We start from the raw sequence: 21559 nt of genomic DNA, 5'->3' as shown, positions 1-21559 counted from the left end.
ACACAAAGTCATTTTTTCTTGTGAAGTACAACACAAAGGGTTTTCTCGGCAGATAGATGCTATGATGAAGTCAGCCTGTACCATTTAAACTGAAACTAGGTGTGTCTCATAGTTTCAGGAAAGAGTTTAGAAAACTTTCTCGTGGCTGTATAAGCCAACACATTAAAGTATGATGAAAACCCATGAAGGCAAAATGTGAAATGGAAATATTTGATGCGACATGTTGAAAAATGTCAGAAAATTGCAACAAAAAAAATGTCCCAGCATGTCCAAATCTATAATAAATACACTAAATATTAATCTTCTCCTTTTGGCTGCCCTTTTAGGGGTCACCACAGCGTATCATGTGCCTCCATGTCACTCTATCCATGTCATCCAGTCACACCAACCCCCTGCATGTGGGAGTTGGTGTCTCTGTGGTCTTCCTCTTTTCGGCTGCCTGGCAATTCCATCTTGAACAGCCATTGTCCAATATATCCACAATTCTTTCACAATCCGAACATGTCAAAACATTTTAACATTGCCTTCAAACCTGCTCAATCTAAGCTGTCCCTCATCATCCCCATTATTTTTTTAGTGCCTCTCACATATTCTAAAACTATCATTAATCCTGAGTTGAAATTAACCCTTATAATGTCTATAACATCAGGTTAAGTTTCTTTTTCAAGGGTTAGACAGCATGGTGGCCTTTCTACCTTTGTCTCTGAACCACTCAGTTTGAGCCATCCTGCTCTCATTTCTAATCCTGTATATCTTGGTCACTTCCAATGAAAATCTCAACCGTTCTTAACCTTTTCAGCTCTGCCACCTTCAGCTCCTCCTGTTCTTTTGTTATTACTACCATCTTAAAACCACACATCATAGCAGGTCTCACTGCCTTCTTGGAAACCTTTCAGTTTACTCTGGCTGCTATCCTTCTTTTACAAATCACCCCTGACACTCATCACCACCCACTCCACCCTGCCTGAACTCTCTTCTTCACCTGTCTTGTCCATTGCTTTGGATCCTCTCATTGAACACACTCTGTAATATATTGACTTTACACTGATAAAACACTGTAAAAAAAACAAACTCTTCACATTGGAGAAGCTGGAGCCAGGAAACTGCTGCCATTTTTGTTTACAAAGATTTACTTAAACAATTAACAGAATTATCAAAACAGATGTTGAATAATTTAGAATAATTTCCTGTTGATTGACTAATCAATGCAGCTCCACTTGAAGTATATAACAATAACTTCTTATGGCATAATTAAATTTCCACCAATTAACTCAAATGAATTATTTTTAATCTTCTGCTAAATTAGACTCTTGCCAGTTACAAGACAATTAACTTCTCAGAGCTAGTGTGGCAGCAGTGACAGTACTTGCTATATATCCCACAGTGCCAAATGAAACAGTGCAGAAGAAAACTATGCAGCCTCCAGCATACACAATGCATGTTGCAACACTTCCATGTTTAATTTTTAGATACGTACCAACGTGTCTAATGTTCCAACGATGTGCAATCAGATAAAAAAGCATAGAAGTAGACTTTTGCAAGATATGCAGATAATGTGGTGTGTGCATGAGGGTATATGCTGAACGTGATGTTGATGTGGTGTGATTCTACTCAAAGGACAGGCAGACTCCCTGCAGGAGCACACAGGGCCTGGGCTGACCCCTGCTCTATATTCCAGCATTGCCCCACTGTGGAGATATTACAGTCGGGAGGGCAACATTTGTTCTAGCACTGAGATGTCTCTAATCATTTCCCTCGAGTGGCTGCAAAATCATCAACAATCCAGTCCGTATGTGTCTGGATACAAGTGTTTTCCTGGGCCGAGCTAAATGGACACAGCGTCGGCCACTCAAGGTTCGTATGAAAATGATGAAAAGGAAGGGCAGCATGGAGGACCTGAGCCAAACATCAAGTGAAGCACTTCAATAAATGAGGTGTGCTTAGACTGACTGTGCCATTAATTAACATGTTGACACTGGGTGAGAAGAGCATAGCCTCTCCAGTGCTGCACATTTTCCTTTTGGCACACAGATGTGAACTTTCACCTTTCAGCACACGGGCAGACACCTGTCTCAACAGTCGTGGTAAATGAGGTCACATGCACAGGTGTGTGTATGCTGATGAGTAGGCTGTGTATATGAAGAGAGTGATACTGACGGCTGGCAAGGTCTTATGAATGAGGGGAATTTGAAGCAGACCTTCCTGATTCAAAATTAAGTTGTGAAGGTGATGAGACAGGATCACTAATCAATCACCGGAGTGCCCCACAAGGAAGAAGTAGAAACATGTCTGGTTTCGCATGCATGCGCGTCTGTGCAAGTCAAATGTGCTGACACTGTCAGACGCACTGATGTGTTATGATTTGTCAGTGCCACTTCCAGCAATGACGATGTGCTGTCACAACAACCAGCCTTTGGAGCCAATAAGGAATGACAACATGGGATGAGCTCACCCCGGAGTGAAACGTGATTCGTTGTTTTCTACATGTGTGGTTTGGGAGGAATGTGTCAGGCAGTTGGAGTGACAGGTAAGACCCGCAGGTCACCCTAGAACTGGTCTTAATACAATGATTGGCTTCAGTGGAGCAAGACCAGATAAACAGTTTCATTCAAGGAACATTACAGATACGGAATGAAAGTTTGGATGTAATTGTCGAGTTACTGACTTTTCACTGAGTTCTGCTAGAGTCGGAGTCGGGCTCCTTCTGTCTCCATGGTGACAATGTGACGGTTCCTGAGCTTTGGAGGGGTGGTGATGGAGCCATTTAAAATGAGAAGTGTGCTGCATAATAATATTTGTGAAAATTAGCCTCATGAATGCATGAAAACTGAGCCACACGTGGACAGTTGGTATTTTAATTTCATGATTGGTGGGCCTATATAAAGCAGATCTAATCACTGTCACAGAGATCTGTGATGGTGATTAATTAACAAGAGGAAGTTTATAAACTGCCCCCTCTTGGATTGTCTTTAAATAAAAGTTGGTCAAGCACAAATTAAAAAGTATGGATTTCCTCTGCTGCCTTTGATGGTCTATTTCAATTTATTTTCTTTGTAGCACGCCAAATAATTGACCATTTTCCACCCGACCTCCTAGATGTTTGAACTAGGGTTATCTGGCCTGGGATCAAAAACTTTTACGTTGCTTTCATTTATACATTTGGCATGTATACAATGAATCCATCTCTATCACTTTCATGTGCTCTGGCTAATCTGTAGGTATCTAGAAATTTAAAACATTTTGCAGAAGAAAGGATAAAACCATTTTCAGTGCATTCTTTTTTCTGAGAATTTGAGACTCAGGTGTACTTTATATTTCTAGTTGTTGCTAAAATGGCTTTGAGCCTTTATAAACACCTAGAGATCTGCTGGGCAAACTGTTTCTAACTCGTCACCCTGAGATTACCTACATTTCTTTCTTTTTTAAAAAACTTTTGTCCTATTGTGCAAAATTCTTAAGTCTGCCCAAGGAACCAAACTATAATGTAATGTTTTTAGTAGGCTTTGTGAAGTCTTCTCTTTACACATTAGCTGCTTTTTATTCATTTTAACACTGACCTATGAGACATTCAAGCATAAAAAAAGCAAAGAGCCTATTTTAAATTGTGTCTTCAGACACTCTGTTACAAGAAGTTGGTTGTAAAAAATGATTTTATTTGTCAATTTTTAAAAATTTGAGCTTACAAAAATATTGAAGGTAACACAATTTGACAGGCAAAAAAAATAATACATTTTCAAGAACAAGCTGATTTCTAAAGCGACGTTAGACAGAAAATATCTGGAAGTATCTGAGAGTGATGTGCAGCGTTTCCTTAAAAAATCTGAAGAAACTGAACAAGTAGAGAACAACAGAAGAAGTATCAGGCCTGCAAAATGATTTACAGCAGATGAGCAGCATCTAAAAGTCATGTTCTCAAGAAATAGAAAAAAGAAAACAGCACCCAAGAGATGCATCTGGACTTTCAGTTCATTAAGCTACTGTTCGCTGAAGCCTCTGTTCGCTGAGAACAAATCTCATGAAGCCCATAAGACCGGTTCCAATTTTGAAATTTGGTTCAAATTGTCAAAAATATGTATGGAGAAAGTCAGGAGAGGGGCTCTGTCGTGGTTTAGCCTGTATTTCAGCCAGTAGTGTTACTTACAAAAGTAACAAAGAACAGCTTTGGATGTCTTTAAGGAACTATTGGGAACTATTCCTGAAAACTATTGAAAAAATATCAGGAAACTTGCTTAAGAGAGTTTAGGCTGTGGGGGAGCAAAAACATGCTTGTCTCTGGAGTCTTGGACTAAATAAGAATACCTGAAGAGAACCCATGCAAGCACAGAAAGAAAATGTAAACTTTACATACAAAAAGCACCAGCCCAGTCCATCGTAGGGCCAACACAGAGACTAGAGACGTGCTAGAGACTTCGTTTCTAATAAGACATTTGCATTCTCATGTGTACCTATAACAGGTGATGTCTAAAAAAGTTTGATGTTGCAGTCGATGTCTGAAAATGGCTTCTGTTTAGATAAATATGCTTACATGAATATTCTTTCTCACCTGGATTAGAGGTTTTTCAATATAGAAAAAAATATTTCCCAAAATCTTTTAAAGCATGGCGCCCGTTTACTACTTTTTCATACTTTTCCCAGCTGAAGACATTCCAGTGTAATAGAGGTAGCTTCCACCATCCAATAAAAGTAGGCAGGTGTGACTGGATGATCTGATTTGAGGGTGTTTTAGCACACACAGTGTTCATGTCTGAGATGTACATGTCAGGAGTCTTTCAGTAACAATGAGAAATCTTTCCATCACTTGATCTCCATGTGTGTCTATTTCAGCCTGCCATCCACCTGAACGCTCACCTGCCTGAAATCCTATTAGGTTACCATGACAACACCATGACGACAGGTAATTGTCAGCTATCATCTCACAAGTCCTGACACCAACAATGGTGCATATTTCATCAGGGTTAAAAAATATATATATAGTTGGTGTACAGGGCAAGAAGTTCAGTTTTGTTATTTCAACATAGCAGATAATGTGAAAAGTAGTTAAATATATAAAAGATATAAACGAAACAAACTGATACGATTAAGCACATTTGCAGGGAGAGGCTGACATACACTGCAAACGTATGGATCATAATTCAGTTATATGTTGTAAAACTTACTCTGTGGAGACAGTGTAGAACTGAGGCAGCAGAGTACAGTTCACATCTCCTATAGAGACTCTCACTGCTTTAGCCCTCCTGCCCAGGTTCCTGCCCTGGACTGTCAGCAGGGTGCCTCCTTCCATTGGACCACTTAGAGGGGAAATCTGTCAGAGACAAAGTGAAAAAAGAAAATATGAGAGGGGAGAAAAAAAAGGCAGTGAAATTGGACAATAAATTAGAGCTCATAAGTAGATTACCGCCCTAAAAACACTCCACTAACGATGGGCAATAATGAATATGACAAAGAATTAGGAGAATAGAGGTGCCGTCTCTGATGCTGACATGGAGTGTGGCACACACACAGAGATAAGGGCCCATGTAAGTGTTCTTCTGCTGAAGACTGAGATCTAATTGAATAGACACACACTTTAGGTAGACACACACACAAAGCAGACTCTTAACTGCGGTAGTCTGAGACTCTTCAGCCTCTAATCCTCTACAGCACATGCAAATAAAGAGCAGACTAAGAGCCCCCTTCACATCCCACAAGAGACAGAGAGAGTGAGAAAGTGAGGGCTGAAGAGCCGAGGTGTAGAGCACAGCAGAAAGGTGGATGAGTGGGGAGGCAATTTAGGGGACTGATTGTTGAGAGGAAAGTGAATGCTGATGGTGAGAGAGCAAAGCCTCAACAGGGGAATTAATGCACAGCACTATTCCCTTTCATCTGTTTTCCTGTGTCTGCTCTGTCAAATTCCTTAGTCCCATTTCTGCTGCTGTTCAGAGGCATATTCTCACGCATCATTTCAGCCCTCGCTTTTGGTCTCTTAACTTTCCATTCTGGAGCCACAGAAAGAAAAGAAGAGGACTGTCACCTCTCCAGTCACCATGAAAACTCAACTTTCTCAGATAACATCTCCAACGCCCAGACAGAAGCAATCTAGCATCATCTTGCCACTGTAGCATAGCTATCCCAGCTGCGCGCATGCTTTTCTGGATGTCCCTCTGGCTGAGCCGAGGTCACGGTGACCCCTCTGTGTTATTAGCCTGGCTCCGGCTCTATCTGAAACTGAGCTGAAAAATGAAAACAGCACTTCTGTTTGGTCTAGGTGAGAGGACAAGGCTCGGCCCTGCATTCAAATAATTCGAAACCCACAAGACTGACAGCACAGATAAATAAACCATATATTTCCTAGCTAAAACGGGAGGCGGTTGAGAAAAGAGTGAATGTGGTACTTTTATTATGGTGTGAAAACAAACTGTTGGAATCCAGCCCATTACTTACCGTATTTCTGTGAGATTTACACTGCAGGAAATGGTGCAAATGTTTTTGCGGTTATATTAAGGTTTCAGACATTAAGTGTGGCCACCCCGTGTCTACTTACACCGAGTATATATACTTCCTCTAACAAAAACATCACATTCTTTCACGCACATGTAATCCACAAACAGCATATAAATGTTTGTCCGTGCAGTTGTGCACACACACACTGTAGTATGTCAGACAAACACAGAAAAGCAGCCGGCAATATGCAGTTATTTATTATCACTATGCGTCTTATAGCGCGTAGTGCGTCCCTGCGGTGCCATTGAGACCTGACAGCAACATCAGCTTGCATGCTGTTCATTTACACCTCTTACAAGTCTGTGAGTCCTGATTTACAGCGCAAACTCTGCCAGGCCTCCTGGGAGATCACAGGGTGTGAATGTGCCTCAGCAAAAAGCTCCAGAAGGAAAGCTGGAGCTTTTAAACAAAATTACTCCACATTCTCGTATTCAAATGAAACATACTCCAAATGTACATGCATGTATATAAACCTGCACCAAACAAACCAGCTACCTAATGAAATCCACATGTTTTCCTTTTCATTTTTTTTTTTTTTTTTTTGGGGGGGGGGGGGGGGGGGGTGAGGGTGGGGGAGATTGTTTTGAGGTCAGAGCTTTCATCTTCCTCTCCTCACTCGACTTCCTCTGCATCAGACTAATCAAGGAGGACGTGAGGACAAAAACAGGAAAAAGCTTCTCACTATACTGTACCCTTCTCCACCCTGTCTTTGTCCAACTAGCTCTCCATCCTCTCTCCCAAACCATTTAGGTCTCACCCAAGTCCTTCTGTTCCTTTTCTTTTCATGTTGTGAGTGAACTATGTTTCACAGTTCCTGTTTTGGTTGCCAAAGTACCTCTAATCAATGGATTTTTTTTTTTATTCCTTGAACTAGTCTAGGTATGACATTAAAATTAAGAGCCCCTGGAGATAATAATAAATGTCTCCATTGTCTTACGTCAATGAATTGAACAGAGTATTTTTCTCAATTAGGTCCTAAGTGGCAAAGTTTAGGGAATAATGAAATCCTCCTCTGTATTATTGATATTTTGGTGTGAGTACCTTGTGACAGAGATTGTACGTGACAAAGCCAGAGCGATGAAAAACATGTTTCATTATCTTAGCAGCACTGTCGCAAGGACTATATAACAAAGAGCTGCTGCAGTCTGAGTGTGTTTGAATGTTTGGGGAGAGTGGAGCTTTTTTTTCTATAAGCTGGAGGACTTGGGCTCTAACCCCTGTGGATTCTCTGGGAAAACACGGCTGCCAAAGCATTGCATCACTCACCCCACCGAACCACAACCCCAGTATCCTCTCTGCAGCCTGCTCTCCTGAGAGAGCCAGTAGGAGTGTGCGTGTGTGTGTGTGTGTGAGAGAGAGAGACAGGGAGTATTGCAACAATAGTCTACCCACACATACTGAACCTCAGCCCAGCTAACTTCAGTCATGTAAGAAGTCTACATAAGTTAGACTCTCACAGAGCATCCTGTTAGTCACAGTATGCTGACAGCTACAAAGAATGAAGGATAATCGTGAATGCTTCAATATGGCCTATTTGTGTGACAGATTGTGGGCTTACGTGTGTGTATGTGAGAGAGTGTGTGTCTGCGCGCCTGCTTTGTTCTGCTTGCCGACCAGGTTTTATCTACAGGAAGTTCAGGCCGACTGAGTCTCATGTGAGCCATGCTTCCCATGACCGCCTACCAAAGCTGTGCTGATATAACGCTTGGTAGCGGCAGAAAAGGCTCGGAAGATGACTCTAAATAGGCTCCCATTACAGTTGGAAAAACAAATGAATACGATCATGCAAATGAGCTCCGCAAACCCTGGCAGTAATCATGATGACGTGACTGCAGTCAGATCCCGTGTAAGATAAATACTCCTTAATTCCTTTTAGCAGTGCGGTTTTTCTCTTGTTGTGGTTGCAAAATCTCAAGTCCCTCATGGTTCTGATTTGTTTTCCTTTTAGCCTTTGTGGTTTTATACATAAAGGGTCCTACACACACAGCTTTCATGCCCCAGTCCACATGGTTTGCTTATGTAGAGCTGTTACATGGTGCAGAAGGTGTTCCCATGGCCTCCTGAGTCATTGCAGGTCGACTCATTTGGGTCTCCAGGGGTCTGTGGCTTTGTGACTGTTAGTGTTATCACTGAATGAGCTGCTTTAATAAGGTTCAAACAATAACTTAGCAGCTGATCATGGACTGACAGACAATCTGGGTTGCCAGACCATGTGAGTGACCTCATGATTTACCATTACATGGCCTAAATACCATAGGTGTGAGGGATGCAGGAGGGTGAATGCAAGCATATGTGGCCCAAAGTCATGCACGTTTAACCCCTGAACTTACCTCATGGATCTCAGGATTAGGACACTGATCCCTGATTGGCTGACATTCATCCCTTGGCTTGCAGATGCTGTCACACCAGCCACAGAGGTGTCCCTGATCCTCCCGACCCCAGCACTGGGAACAGTCCAAGCTACCCACACCACAGTTGTACACTTCCACTAGATGAATATGGCAGATAAGGGAGAGACATAGAGGCAATTACTACTGTGAGAAAACATTACTGAACTCTGATTGCCTTGACTGGTCAACTTAATGTACACTCTTCAAGGTATTTTCTTTTAGAGCTTTTATGAAGCTAAGGGCTGCGTGCCCTAAATAAATAGCATAAGGAGTTAGAGGATGATATATTCACAGCTATAAAAATAAACCAGTAAAAAAGGAGAAAGAGCTAGAGGAGTGGAGGAGAACAAAGCCAGGGAAAACAGATGATTACGTTCATGTTCCAGTGTGCCTCCCAGTGAGAACTCCCATTTGTATCACCGCATGTGCATCTGTGCAGCTGACTGTGTGCATATTGTAGTGCGTGCACGCCTGTATGTGTGTGATAAAGTGTGTGTCATTTAAAATTTGATGACACTGCATGTTCAGAAAGCGACCGTCTTGCCTGTTAACAGCACAGAGTGTCTGGCAATGGCCCAGGGCTGTTGTTCACATGGTAGACACATGGATTGCAAACAGCACATCTGGGACTGGGATAGGCAAAAACTGGCTTGTAGATGCACTATAGACAACACTGCCAAGTTCAACAACACACGTCAGTTTTCATCATCTCACTGTTGTCATGGAGCTCAAACTATATTTGCTACAATACATGCGGACATTGCTTGAGAGAGGCATTGATAACACCTTAAAATTGCAGCTCGCTATGTTCTCCAATCATTATGTGTAATTAGACGGTAGCAGGATATAACATCATGGTAAATTACTGGTTGTTGGCAAATTATGTGTTGTAATACACAAACTGCTATTACTGCGAGTGAAAGGTAGTCGCACACTGTTTGTCCCTGTAAGGGAATCTTTATTTTTCTACAGATTTAATAAAACCCATCAATCTCATGAGAACACATCTGGGCATGGGTGAAATGCATTCTGGGAGCAACAGTGGAGGCTATGTCACATCTTTTTTCTTGTTGTGGCGGAGATGTAATTACACTGCAAATACATGAGAGGTGAGCAAACAAATGTAATGGAGCAGAGAGCTGTGTTTTCATCTACTCCTTTCTTTTTATTTTTTTTCCTGCATGTCTACATAATTATGGGTTTTTATATCTTACCTTTCATAGGCTGGGGGCTGTCAATGAATACATCCTCTCGGTGTCTGATAAAGGCTCCTCGCCTCCTCAGGTTAAGGTGGTAAATCTGACTCCTCTGATTAGTGGAAAGCTAAATAGACAGGGCGGAAGACGGCATCAGCAAAAACAGGTATGTCCTCAATGTTCTCGTGTCTTTATTGTATGTAATTTTGCTTCCACTTAGTGATGCTCTAGATAATCATGGGTTTCTAGCCAAGTCTTAAACAAGGGTTTAAAATAATTACATCAAAAACAAGTTACAAATAAGCGTTAAACCTAACAATAATGAACCCACTGAACGAGTAAATGCACAGTAGATGCGCCGGAGCTTAAAGCATGTTTATTCAGACTTGGCAAACTCGCTCACTAGTCATTTCTGGTAGGTCATCGTCTGTACTTACCGTCACTCCACTACACTTGACAGTCGTGCTGTTCAGCCATGTGGCCTCGTATCGCTGCTCTGTTCCAAAGTCACACTCCAGCTTCTCATTCTGTTACGCAAAAACACTTACTTAAAAAAAAAAAAAGTAAAGCATTTCAAAAACAGCAGAAAAAAACCCTAATAACATGCTGTTCTCACTGTCTCAATCACTGTCTGGTAACAATTGACAACTCGTAGAACCAGGAAACTGAAATAACCCACAATAATTGTCCCTGCCAGGAAAAATGTGATCTATTCAAATTTCATATTCATAAACATCTGGACTCCCACATCTCAGCAAGTCATCTGGGAGTCAGAGTAATGAATATGAATTCATCCTTCACAAAATGAAAGCCCCGAGTTTTACTGAGCCAAGATGTGTGACGTTAAGATCATAAAGAAGCTCAGATAGGTAAGAGCAGTAAAGGATAAGTGCCTAAAGTGGGAGAAGTAATTTGTCTGTGAATCCAGCCACCTTAAATTGGTCTACTTTACTCAGTCTCTCCAGGCCTCTGCTATTTCGCTGTACTTTTTGACACCAGAGAAGCTCTTTTTTTTTGTGTGGGGTGGGGGGGCGCTTGCAATGAAATGCTACTGAAAGGCTTCCTGGAATTATGTTCGATCTGAACTAATATAACAGCAAACAAACTTGTAACCTCTTGCTTGTTCATTAATGCTTCGGAGAGGCTGTGTGAGACCGTGTTTAAACTTCCTTTAGGTTTGTCCTTACGGAGAAGTGTGGGAACCAAACTGAAATTCTAAACAAAACCCAGAAGGATCCGAGCGATGGTGATGCTTTGGGGAGAATGAATTTGACTGGCAGAACATTTCCTGCTCTGCTGACTTGTCGACAATCTGAAGGCATTAGTCAAACAATGTCAGTTTGGATAAACTTTCATAATAAACAGCGTGAATGGCCAATCACATTCACGCTGCCCTAAGGAAGAGTGTGTGTGCGTGCGTATGTGTGTGTGTGTGTGTGGGGGGGGGGTGTATGTGACTCAATGTCTGTCACCATAGCAACACACCAGGAGACGGCTTGAGAGGCCAGCCTGGGTTAGGCGTGTGACTGACCACGCCTGGCAACCAGTCAGCACTGGAATTTTTAGCAGATACCAGTTGTGTCCTTATCAGCGATGCAGGATCGGCATCTGGCTGGCTCGATGTGGATTAGGAATGAGAATAAGAGTTTGAACAACTGATCTGGAAGGACTAGCTGAATTTATAATGAGCCCAAGCAAAATAAAGCCGCTGCCTTCTGTGTGTGCGTGCTGCCTCAGACCGACTGCACATTGTACGCTGTGCTGACAAAGACACAACTCAGCGAGTCACCAGAGGCACGGTGGGCCCAGACAGCTGAGCAGCGAGCAACTAAGCATAAAGACAACCGCTCATTCTTCATTTTTTAATCTCCGTCTTACAACAAGCAGATCACTCCAGTTTTGCTCACTCGTTGACCCAAATCACAACACACAAATATCCATCTGTGTTTAACTCAGCTTGAAGCAAACACACCATATGCTTGTGTTTTATTCCAATCATTTTCACAACACGCAATTTGGACAAAGCCCAAGTCCAGCTCTATAGCTGGAGGCTGTGTGTCATACCTCCTGGATGTTGCTGAGGGATAACGTGAAGTCTTGGACCATTCCTGATGGCGATGGAGGAACCTCAGAGGAAACCAGGCTGGGGCAGGAAGCGGCATTCTGTGGTGAAGAGGGAGGAAGTGACATATAGGAGTTAAAGAAAACAATAGCTCCAATGCACACATCCGTGCCTCAAAATACCTGTCCTGTTTATCTGTATGAGAAGGAAATGAGAGGGTGAAGCCTTCCTCTAAAGGAAACAACACAGCTTCAAATAGAGAGATGATGAGGGATTAGAAAAGCAGGCCCACCGGACAGTGCAATGAGCTCAGCAGAATGGGAAAAACCCACCTCATCATGTCAGTCTGACCTACATCAAAAAAACCTTTTTACAGGTTTAAAAAGAGCCTCGAATTTTAATTATAAAAACCGGCTTAAAAACTGAGAGTTTCTTGTGCTTGGCTTGTTTATTTATCAGTTTCTTGGGATCTGAAACAGCACATCCGACTGGGATTTATTGTATTTGTACAAAAAAAAAAAAAAATGCTGTGATGTCTTTATTACATCAGTTGTCTGCTTCTGTTGGGGATCTTGTGAAATAAAGGCGAGTGTTAAACATTGATGATCATACAAAACTTAAATACTGCTGACCAGCAGCTGACCACAGGACTGAGTCACATCCTTTCATATTTAACTGGAACCAGTTGTGTGTGCCCCGAGGGCCAAAGTGGGCCAAGCAGGCCATGGGATCTGGCTACACAATAAACTTACACAGGGGACAGAAATAATACAGTGGCCTTGATAATGTCAGGATTATGTCCAAAAGGACAGTGGCTGGGGAGCTTTAATTGGCTTCAGCAATGCTACACTTGAAGCTTTAGATAAATTTCACACTTTTACAGCCATTTCATTCTCTTGTGCCAAACATGTTACACGATTTGATGATTTGTTTGCTTTAACAAAATACTTTACACCCTACGGGAGTTGACATTGGCAAACATACAATTTCATTTGTACTGTACAGGCAAGCTGCAAAATAAAGGGCTATAGAAACCTACGGTGGAAAATGTAGGCGTTAATTTAACTCGTCGCTGGTATCAAGCAAACAGTCAAATTACTTCCAGCCCAAATCAAAGCACAGCGACTCCATTTATCCTCTCAGACAAACATTTCAAAAACAGAAACTTAAGATGCCTGGTCTGAGTTTCTAAAACCAAACCCTTCTGAGACTTTATAGCTGGTTTCCACATTCGTACGTAGTGTAATTGTGACACTCGTAACATCACACTGAATTACCACATCATTACTCTTGCCTAACCCGTCTGGACTCAGACCATTACAGAACACTTAGTGTTTTTGGACAGTGGAGTCTGGATTACTACCAAGGCTCTGATTACTAGAAAACTTAATATCATGAGCTCCTCGAGGCATCTGATTGGTGGATTAAAGGCACATTACTCACCTCAAGCAGGTTTTGATTTGCGTCATCTTTACTGGAGACGCATAGGTGGTTGTTTTGGTCCCAGTAACACTTCCACCTTGTGCTCAGGCAGCTCATACATCTGTGACACACATACACAAAAAGAGTTGAGAAACGAGGGGAAAATATTGCCAAATCAAGCCTGTTTTCGCCTCCGTACAATTACTCCCTGTGATCTACTCCCATTCAGCGAAGAGTGTTTTTCAAAAGTTTGGTTTGTGATTCATTTGGAGAGCAGCGCAGAGAGACAGACCTGATTACAGGCATCAAAGTTTAGCTTTAATAAAAGGAAGTAATGATTAGTCACATTCAGATGCATTCATTCCACAGTTACAACACAGCCAGCAGAGAGGTCACACAGGGCCAAATCTGCTGGGATGAAACAAAGCGCTTCTCAATAAACACTCAGACTGGTAAATGATGATGCGTGTGTGAGCATGCTGTTGCTTATATTTATATCTTTGTGAGATCAAGTCTGAGTGTTACACTGCCTACGTGAAGATATTTTGGCAACTAAAACCATCAGCAGCTTGTCGAGTCTATACAATTCATACCCGCTGATCTGAGACAAGCCCACATGCACAGGTTAAACATGCACAGCACTTGCAAACTGTTGGGTGGGCGTGACTCGTCTGACAGCTGAAGATGTCTGTCTAGGTGAAATAAGATTTGGCTGGCCAGAGCTTATAGAGAGGTTTTATCTGCTGGACCTTGGTTGAATTTGAAATGATCAGTCTGAATTCTGGTGAAAAGAACAGAGTTAACAATAAATTTATCATACTAGCACATGCTACCAGTGTTTGCAAAGCCTGTCTTATTTTTTAAAATTGTCAAGCAACTATTAAAACACATTGCATTTCTGTGATGAAAATGGGGAAAGTAGTTTATGCACATATACGCTTCCTCCGGCTGTATACTTAGAATACAGCAGCACAAGAAATGGATTCGAATTTAGAGAAGAAGAAAAAAATGAAAGGGCTTTATATTTGTGAACAGTTTTTCACTAAAATCAGCTTAGGGATAGCAAACACACACACACACACACACACAAACACACACACACACACACAAGGTAGAGCAGTTAGAAAGTGTAAGGAGAATAAAAACACACAGCACAATCACTCTTGTGCTTATTTGCACTCTCTAAGTTTATTGTACAGTAGAAGTATCCCAAATATCTGAAATTCTTTATATATTCTGTTTTTTACACATGTATTTATTTATTTATTACTTTTTAGGACTCTAGTACCTTGCATGTATGTATTTTCTTGATCTTTTGGCCTTACGTCTACTTTTGTGGTGTATGTGTGTGTATTTGCTGCTGCAACATGGCAGTTTCGTTTTAGGGATTAACAAAGTAAACTATTTACAGTCACTGTATAAATAAAATCCCCTCTTCCAATTCTAAGCTTTTTAACATATCAAAGCATAAATAAATATAAAAATATTCTTTAGCAGGTTTCAAATTTGGTTGTTTACAATCTGAGATGAACCACAGCACACGACATATTTAACTGGGTTATACATAGTTAAGACAAATGCAGAAGTAGTGTGCGAGAAACAAACATTACACTCACTGCTAAATGGACTCGATTAACTGATCACCAGCAAGTGTGAACACTTCTTATAAAAGCAGACGCTTTGGTAGTGTTTTTGCTGGTCTGGTTCATTCTGGTGTGTGTTAACATAATGCCAAGGAGGAAACATGAGCAATGATCTTAAAGAAGTGACTGTTGCTGCCTATCAATCTGGGATGTGTTATAAGGTAATATCCAAAAAAATTCAAGCTCATTATTGTGCAGTGAGAAAGATTATTCACAAATGGAAAACATTCAAGGCAATTGCAAGTCTTCCCAGGAATGGACATCCCAGCAAATTGGACTGACATGGACCAACAGATTCTACAGGCCTCAGTTAGGATGTAAAATGTTGAAGTTAATTATGGTACAATTAGAAAATGGCTGAATAAGTGTGGCTTGTTTGGAAGAGTAAAAGCTTCTTCTACTCTACGAAGAACAAGGGAGTGCAATGTAGGTTTGTAAACTTACATCTGAGCAAACCGCAAGACTCCTGGAACAATGTCCTGAGCAGAGAGATGTTTAACCATGATGCACAGCACCACATTTAGTGAAAACCAAACACAGCATATCAGAACAAACACTTTATACCAGCTGTCAAGTATGGTGGTGAAGGGTAGATGATTTGAACATGTAGCTCTCTTTATACCAAGTATTCTAGAGTCAAATGTGAGACCATCTGTACACCAGATAAAGCTTAACAATAGGACAATTGTCCGAAGCACAGCAGAATAGCTGGATCAGAAAAGAATCATGTTGTTGCAATCGCTCAGTCAAAGCCCAGACCTCAACTACATTGAAATGCTGAGGCAGCAACTTAAGAGAGTTGTGCATAAATGGTAACAACTTAATGAAGTGAAACAACATTGTAAAGAGCCTAAATTCCTCCACAACAGTGTGAGAGACTAATAAAGTTGTACAGAAAGCAACTACTAAAAGTTGTAAAGTTTAGAGGTAAATTCATGTGTCACCTGATATACAAAGATCTGTTTAAGAGGCTTAAAGGTTATGTACACATTTTCATTTATATTTGATAGCTACATGTTTTGATATTTACATGTTTACATATTTGAATGTTTACACCTGCACTTTTAAAGCTGTAATAATTATGTGTTGAATTTGCCTAGTTGGTTTTTCTGCATTTACCTGAGTCTAGGATTTCCTGGCTTCTGATTGGTTAGTGGGGTCACACTGGGGCTGAATTCAGAACCACATAACAAACCCTCACGTTACAAAGTTTTTGGTTCTACAAGCTGTTAAATCATGGGGTGTGTTTAATTCCCCACACACTGCTTCTGCACAGGGTGCACTTTTTTGTACAATAACAGATCAGAACAGGGGCATAGAAGATCTGCTTTGATAATATAAGTATATCTTACATATATGCTATATTTCTAAATAGAAATTTCTCTTAGAAAATGAAAAGCTGATTTATATGCAAAAATACACATGAGAATTTTGCTTCCACAGCCTTTCTTGGTCCAGTGTAAGAATGAACAGTGATATTTGGATATGAGGCAGTTTTAGTTTTGAGACCATTTAACATGTAGTCGAGGAAATACAGGGTAGTGTTTGTGGATATGTGGATATTAGGTCCTTGTTTTCTGTGTACAGAGTAGAAATATGTCTTTTCAGATGAAGTGCCTAAACTGGAACATCTCCACTGTACATTATGAGCATGAGTGTGTGTGAGTCACTGCGCTGCCTCTGGGAAGAGACAGATGTCCCACACTAGGAATGATAGTGCCTCCAGTGATAACAGCACTCTAAGGGAGTTTCTAGATTGGGGGGAGTGAAGTGGGTGCAAGAGGATGTAGATATGTAATTGAAACGTGTGTGTTCTGATTAAAAGCAGACGGACCCCTCAAGGCTCTTATCAGCTGCACAGTTTCTGTTTTCCCTGACTCCCTTTCTGTCCTACTAAAACACCTATAAACTACCACTCACACACACACTAAGACTGACACACAAGGATTGTTCACATACACACACTCTCTCTGCTTCATCTAACACTGACAGTAAATACCCTGTGAAACTGCCCTCCCCAACTCATAATGACCACACACACAAATAAAGAGTGAGGCTTGCACTCTCAGGGCCTCAGTGGACACAGCGGTTAAACACACATCCTCAATCACATCTCTGTCAAAGAGAAATACGTTTGAAAGAAAAGATCAGTTTCAGGGGGGACGATAGAGAAAGAGGGGGGAGGGGGGGAGCAAACGGCAAGAGAGACAGAGAGAGAAAAAAAAAGAGAAGCAGGAAAGAGACATGCTCCAAACTTGAGACACAAAAAGCAAATACAGCAGCGAGAGAGTGTGTGTTTGAGAGTGAGAGCATGGCTGAGAGACATAATGAGAGCGAGAGGGCAGGATAGGTGTTTGTCCTACTGGGCTGTGTGGCGAGACTGGAATGCCTGGTCTGGTTGTCATTAACACTTTGCCCGGTGACCATTTTGAAAGTGTCGAGGAAAAACTGTCTAAAAACATTCGGGCGCTGACACGCACGCAAATGCAAAAGCAAACTAAGTCAACTCGTCAATCTCATAATACAGGCCTCTTAAAGCTGAAGTCAAAATAATAATATAAAACATAAAATGCTTTCTATATTTACCTTACTAATATACTAGTGGTTTTCTGTTTAAGAAATAAATAGCTAATGATTTCTTTTTTTTGTTAAGTTTACCCTGAAGAAGTTTAACCTGATTCATTAGATCATGTTTATTTAATGTTTTATGGTCTCCAGTTATTCTAATATTATAAATTTAGGTGACTAGCATGGGTCAAGCTCGAGCTCTGCTACATTACCCTGAATGCAACTTAATAATACATTTATTTAGACACTGTCACATAAAGTGGTTTTGGCATGGTTGCAACACATGATTTCTGCTGAAAACTTAAGGGAAGTACTGTATAACATCACCAGGCGTGTTTTCGCCTACTTTTTAAACCACAGATGGTATTGCACAAGTGATTTTATACTGTCAGTAATACTCTTTATTGCAAGCGTTGGCTAAATATTTCTTGTCACATATATGCTAAGCCTGACTTTCTAGCATGTGTTTTAGATCCAGGCTTTACACACTGGAGCTCAAAACTGGCAGTCTTTCAAGGACAGCTGTCACTGCGGTACGCTCACGACCTCAAATGAGATTGTTTTACTACGATTTTTTTTGCATCTTTTTGATAAGAGATTATATTAAGGAGCAAGAGTGCCGAAGAGTTGGGACAGACTAGGGAGAAAGAAATGGGAATGCAAATCATGCAAGGTACCGGGCTTAAATTACACCCACTAACTAATGGATTTCTTGTACGGCCCCTACAGTCTCAGCCTTGTACAGAGTAATACAAATGCATCAATAGTATTCAACCACCTACCACTTATCATGAATATAAAAAGAAAGCCTAGCATTTGTTTTGTGGTTACGCTATCCATGGTTAAATCTGTTTTTTGAGGTGTCTTTTACTATTTAATATATTTTGATTATTGACTGAAGATGATGTAAAATGTTTGGCAGATGTGCCTCTGTTTCCTTCGCCTTTATTCTGATTTTTTTTCCTGCTCCCAGCTAAACAGTGTTATGTTTTGAACAAAGACAATTAAAGCTTATAATAATTCACTGAACCACTAATTCACTGAACTTGCTAAACCTGAAACAAAAACTCAATTAATTAGATTGAAATGTTCATCAAGAGAAAATTATTGGGCGGCTATTTTGGTAAATGATTAATCCCTTAAATTACTGTTCTGTCAAAATAATCTAACATCAACAGGTCGGCATTTGGGTTGTGCATGTTTTTGCTTTAAGAGTTGATTGGTTTTTATTGACTCTTCTGTGAAGCACCATGTGACAGTTCTTTGTCTCAAAAAGTGCAACACAAATAAAGTTTACTTACTTATGCTTTTGCGCTTCATAAACCAAATCAGTAATTGATTATTCAAGAAAACAATTAGCAGATTAGCAGATAATTAGTTCTTTGCAGCACTAAGAATCAGTTTATTTTTGATCACATCAGTCTGGCATTACCACAAAGAGCCAGAATGCCACAGGGGACATTGTCTCACTTTGTTTTGCATAGTGTATTAATAATGAATTGGAATAAAATACCCTCCACTGACACCTTGCAGAAATGTAATTTTGCTTACACACCAGAGTAGCATGAGACAGCACAGGACAGATTTTCTAATATGAGAATAAGTTTTGCAGCAAATCACTTTTAACGGTGCTTGCGTGACACTGATGGTTTACACAGACGTTCAGATGTCAGTATCTAATAACATAAGAAAAACCTGAGTGATGGCTTTTTTCATAAAGCGTAAAACAAAGACTCTCTACTATCCAGTTTCCCTGAGAATGAGCTCTTTAGGGATTATTAACAAAACAGCATGCAGTGATTAAAATCAGATAGAGTATAGCAGATCCGCACATTACAGCAGAATGCTCATCCTGTGAGAATGGCACTTTGCTCATTATCACCTTCAACAAACCACCATCTAATTTCACACTCCTGGACCTCACCGAGCACCGAGGCCGCGCGCACATATTGGGAGCAGTCTTGCACACACGTACCTGCAACTGCAGTGTTCACACCTCAAAACTGCTTTCAAAAAGTGAACAAAAGGGACAAATCAAACGCCTTCTCAATCTCCGGGAATCAGACAAACACACACACACACACAGATGCCCCTCTAAACCTGAGATCTGCCCATCAGATAGAGCCGATCCTCTGACAACATGCAGGAGGAAGCCAGCTGGATTGCTTCCAGATATGGGTAAACCCTCTCAGTAACCGGGCCATACAAGTCACAGTCTTTCATATAAACAAACACTGACATGATCTGCCAAACACACATATCTAATTTCCTTTGGATTAATGTTTACAGCATATTAATCCCACATTTGATCCTGTACTGGGAAACCTGGAGCAAGCGAAACACAACAACACAATAAGCCTTTGAAGACACGTCGAGAGTATTGAGGCCTAAATAGAGAACAGGGGAAAAACATGAGAGGGAGTGGCTGGGGATGGAAGGTGGCAATCATCTGCTGTTGTGAGATCACTATAATTGTATTTCACTGGGATTTATTTAACATTAAAGGTTTGTTTTGAGGAAATTTATTGCATATTGAAGCAGCTGATCCACTATTTAAGTAAAAGCATCAATATAAAGTAATAATACTCTGTTACTCAAAGGATCTCATTTATTGCAATAATTGTGCAAATTAAAGAAATATTATGAGCAAAATTAAGTCAAAGACCTCATAATGGGGAAATGTGTCCCCGGTGAGTGGCACACTATTAAGCTGCTTCATTATTAGACTATTACTGATGCATCAGAGCCTAATAGCATTTTATTATTCTACCTTCCAGGTGAACTTAGTCTCAGCTGTTTACACGGTTCAGCAGTCTTGTCTGAGAACTCGTGAAAGCTAAGTAACACGTAATTTGGTATCAAAGAAGAAGAGAACTATTCACGTGTTTGAATAGTGTTCTATTCAAAGACTATGAATAGTATTCAGTGTTTTTTTGTAAAACACTGAATAATTTAAATGATCAAACAGTTATCTGAAAAAAAACATCAATAACTCTTTGGTGGAACTGCTAACAACTTACAGATATCTGAGCTACTGGACACAGAACCTGTGCATCGTTCATTTTTCGAGACTGCGAGGTGCTGTGCAAAATGAGCTACCCCTCATTTTTTTCACATTTTGCTTCCAAGGAGGCAATTTAGTGACCAGGTAATTGTATCTTTAAGCACTTTGTTACTAACAGCCTGTTGCAAAACACAATTTGCTCCCATTTTTTTTAGTTTCATCTGTGAAAAATGCCAAAGATAACACAATTTGACAGGCATAAAATAGTATTTTTGTACCGTCAGAGCTATTACCCAAAACCTTGGCATATCTACCTCAAACTCAACACAAAGCAATATGAAGCCCCGTGGGATCATCTTGACAGAGAATGAAACAAAAGACAGCCAACACTGAAAGAAAATCTTTGAATAACCTGCGAGAAGCCTGGAGAACTACTTATACTTATAAATTATAAGAAGGCTTGCCTAAGAGAGTCAGGTGGTCATTCCCACTACTGACTTTCAAGAATTATTAACACTCTATTTTTTCTTATAAACTGTATTTCCATGTATGCTTGCACGTGTTTCAATAACACTGTTTTCCACTTCCCTTAAAAGAAATTAGGGTTAGTTTAAAACCTTTGCACAGTTCAAAAGTTAATAAAAATGATTTATCATTGTCACATGATAGTTCATGGTTTCAAGATTGCAAATTACTCCACAACATCCTGCAAGCCCAAATTTTATTTTGGATGGATTTTTAATTTCTCCAAGGTATGGCAGACCTAATAAGTTGAACCTGAAAAAACAAGCATA

At 40.5% G+C, this 21559-nt stretch overlaps 1 protein-coding gene across 2 annotated transcripts in view; it reads right to left on the bottom strand.

The window, feature by feature from the left end:
• plxnd1 (plexin D1) overlaps window positions 1–21559 on the bottom strand; it is a 71278-nt gene that overhangs the window by 28380 nt on the left and 21339 nt on the right. For both annotated transcript variants that reach the window (XM_006796431.3, XM_006796432.3), the window contains exons 8-13: window positions 13572–13671; window positions 12131–12229; window positions 10504–10593; window positions 10085–10193; window positions 8811–8968; window positions 5157–5302 (exon numbers count right to left, since the gene is read on the bottom strand). In XM_006796431.3, the coding sequence (XP_006796494.2) occupies window positions 5157–5302; window positions 8811–8968; window positions 10085–10193; window positions 10504–10593; window positions 12131–12229; window positions 13572–13671 (702 nt within the window). The remainder of the gene's footprint in view (window positions 1–5156; window positions 5303–8810; window positions 8969–10084; window positions 10194–10503; window positions 10594–12130; window positions 12230–13571; window positions 13672–21559) is intronic.

The sequence above is a fragment of the Neolamprologus brichardi genome, chromosome 20 (assembly GCF_056152115.1).
Source record: "Neolamprologus brichardi isolate AB-2024 chromosome 20, ASM5615211v1, whole genome shotgun sequence".
NCBI classification, from domain to species: Eukaryota; Metazoa; Chordata; class Actinopteri; order Cichliformes; family Cichlidae; genus Neolamprologus; species Neolamprologus brichardi.
The sequence above is the reverse complement of the archived record's forward strand: the minus strand, read 5'-3'. Positions and strand labels throughout refer to the sequence as shown.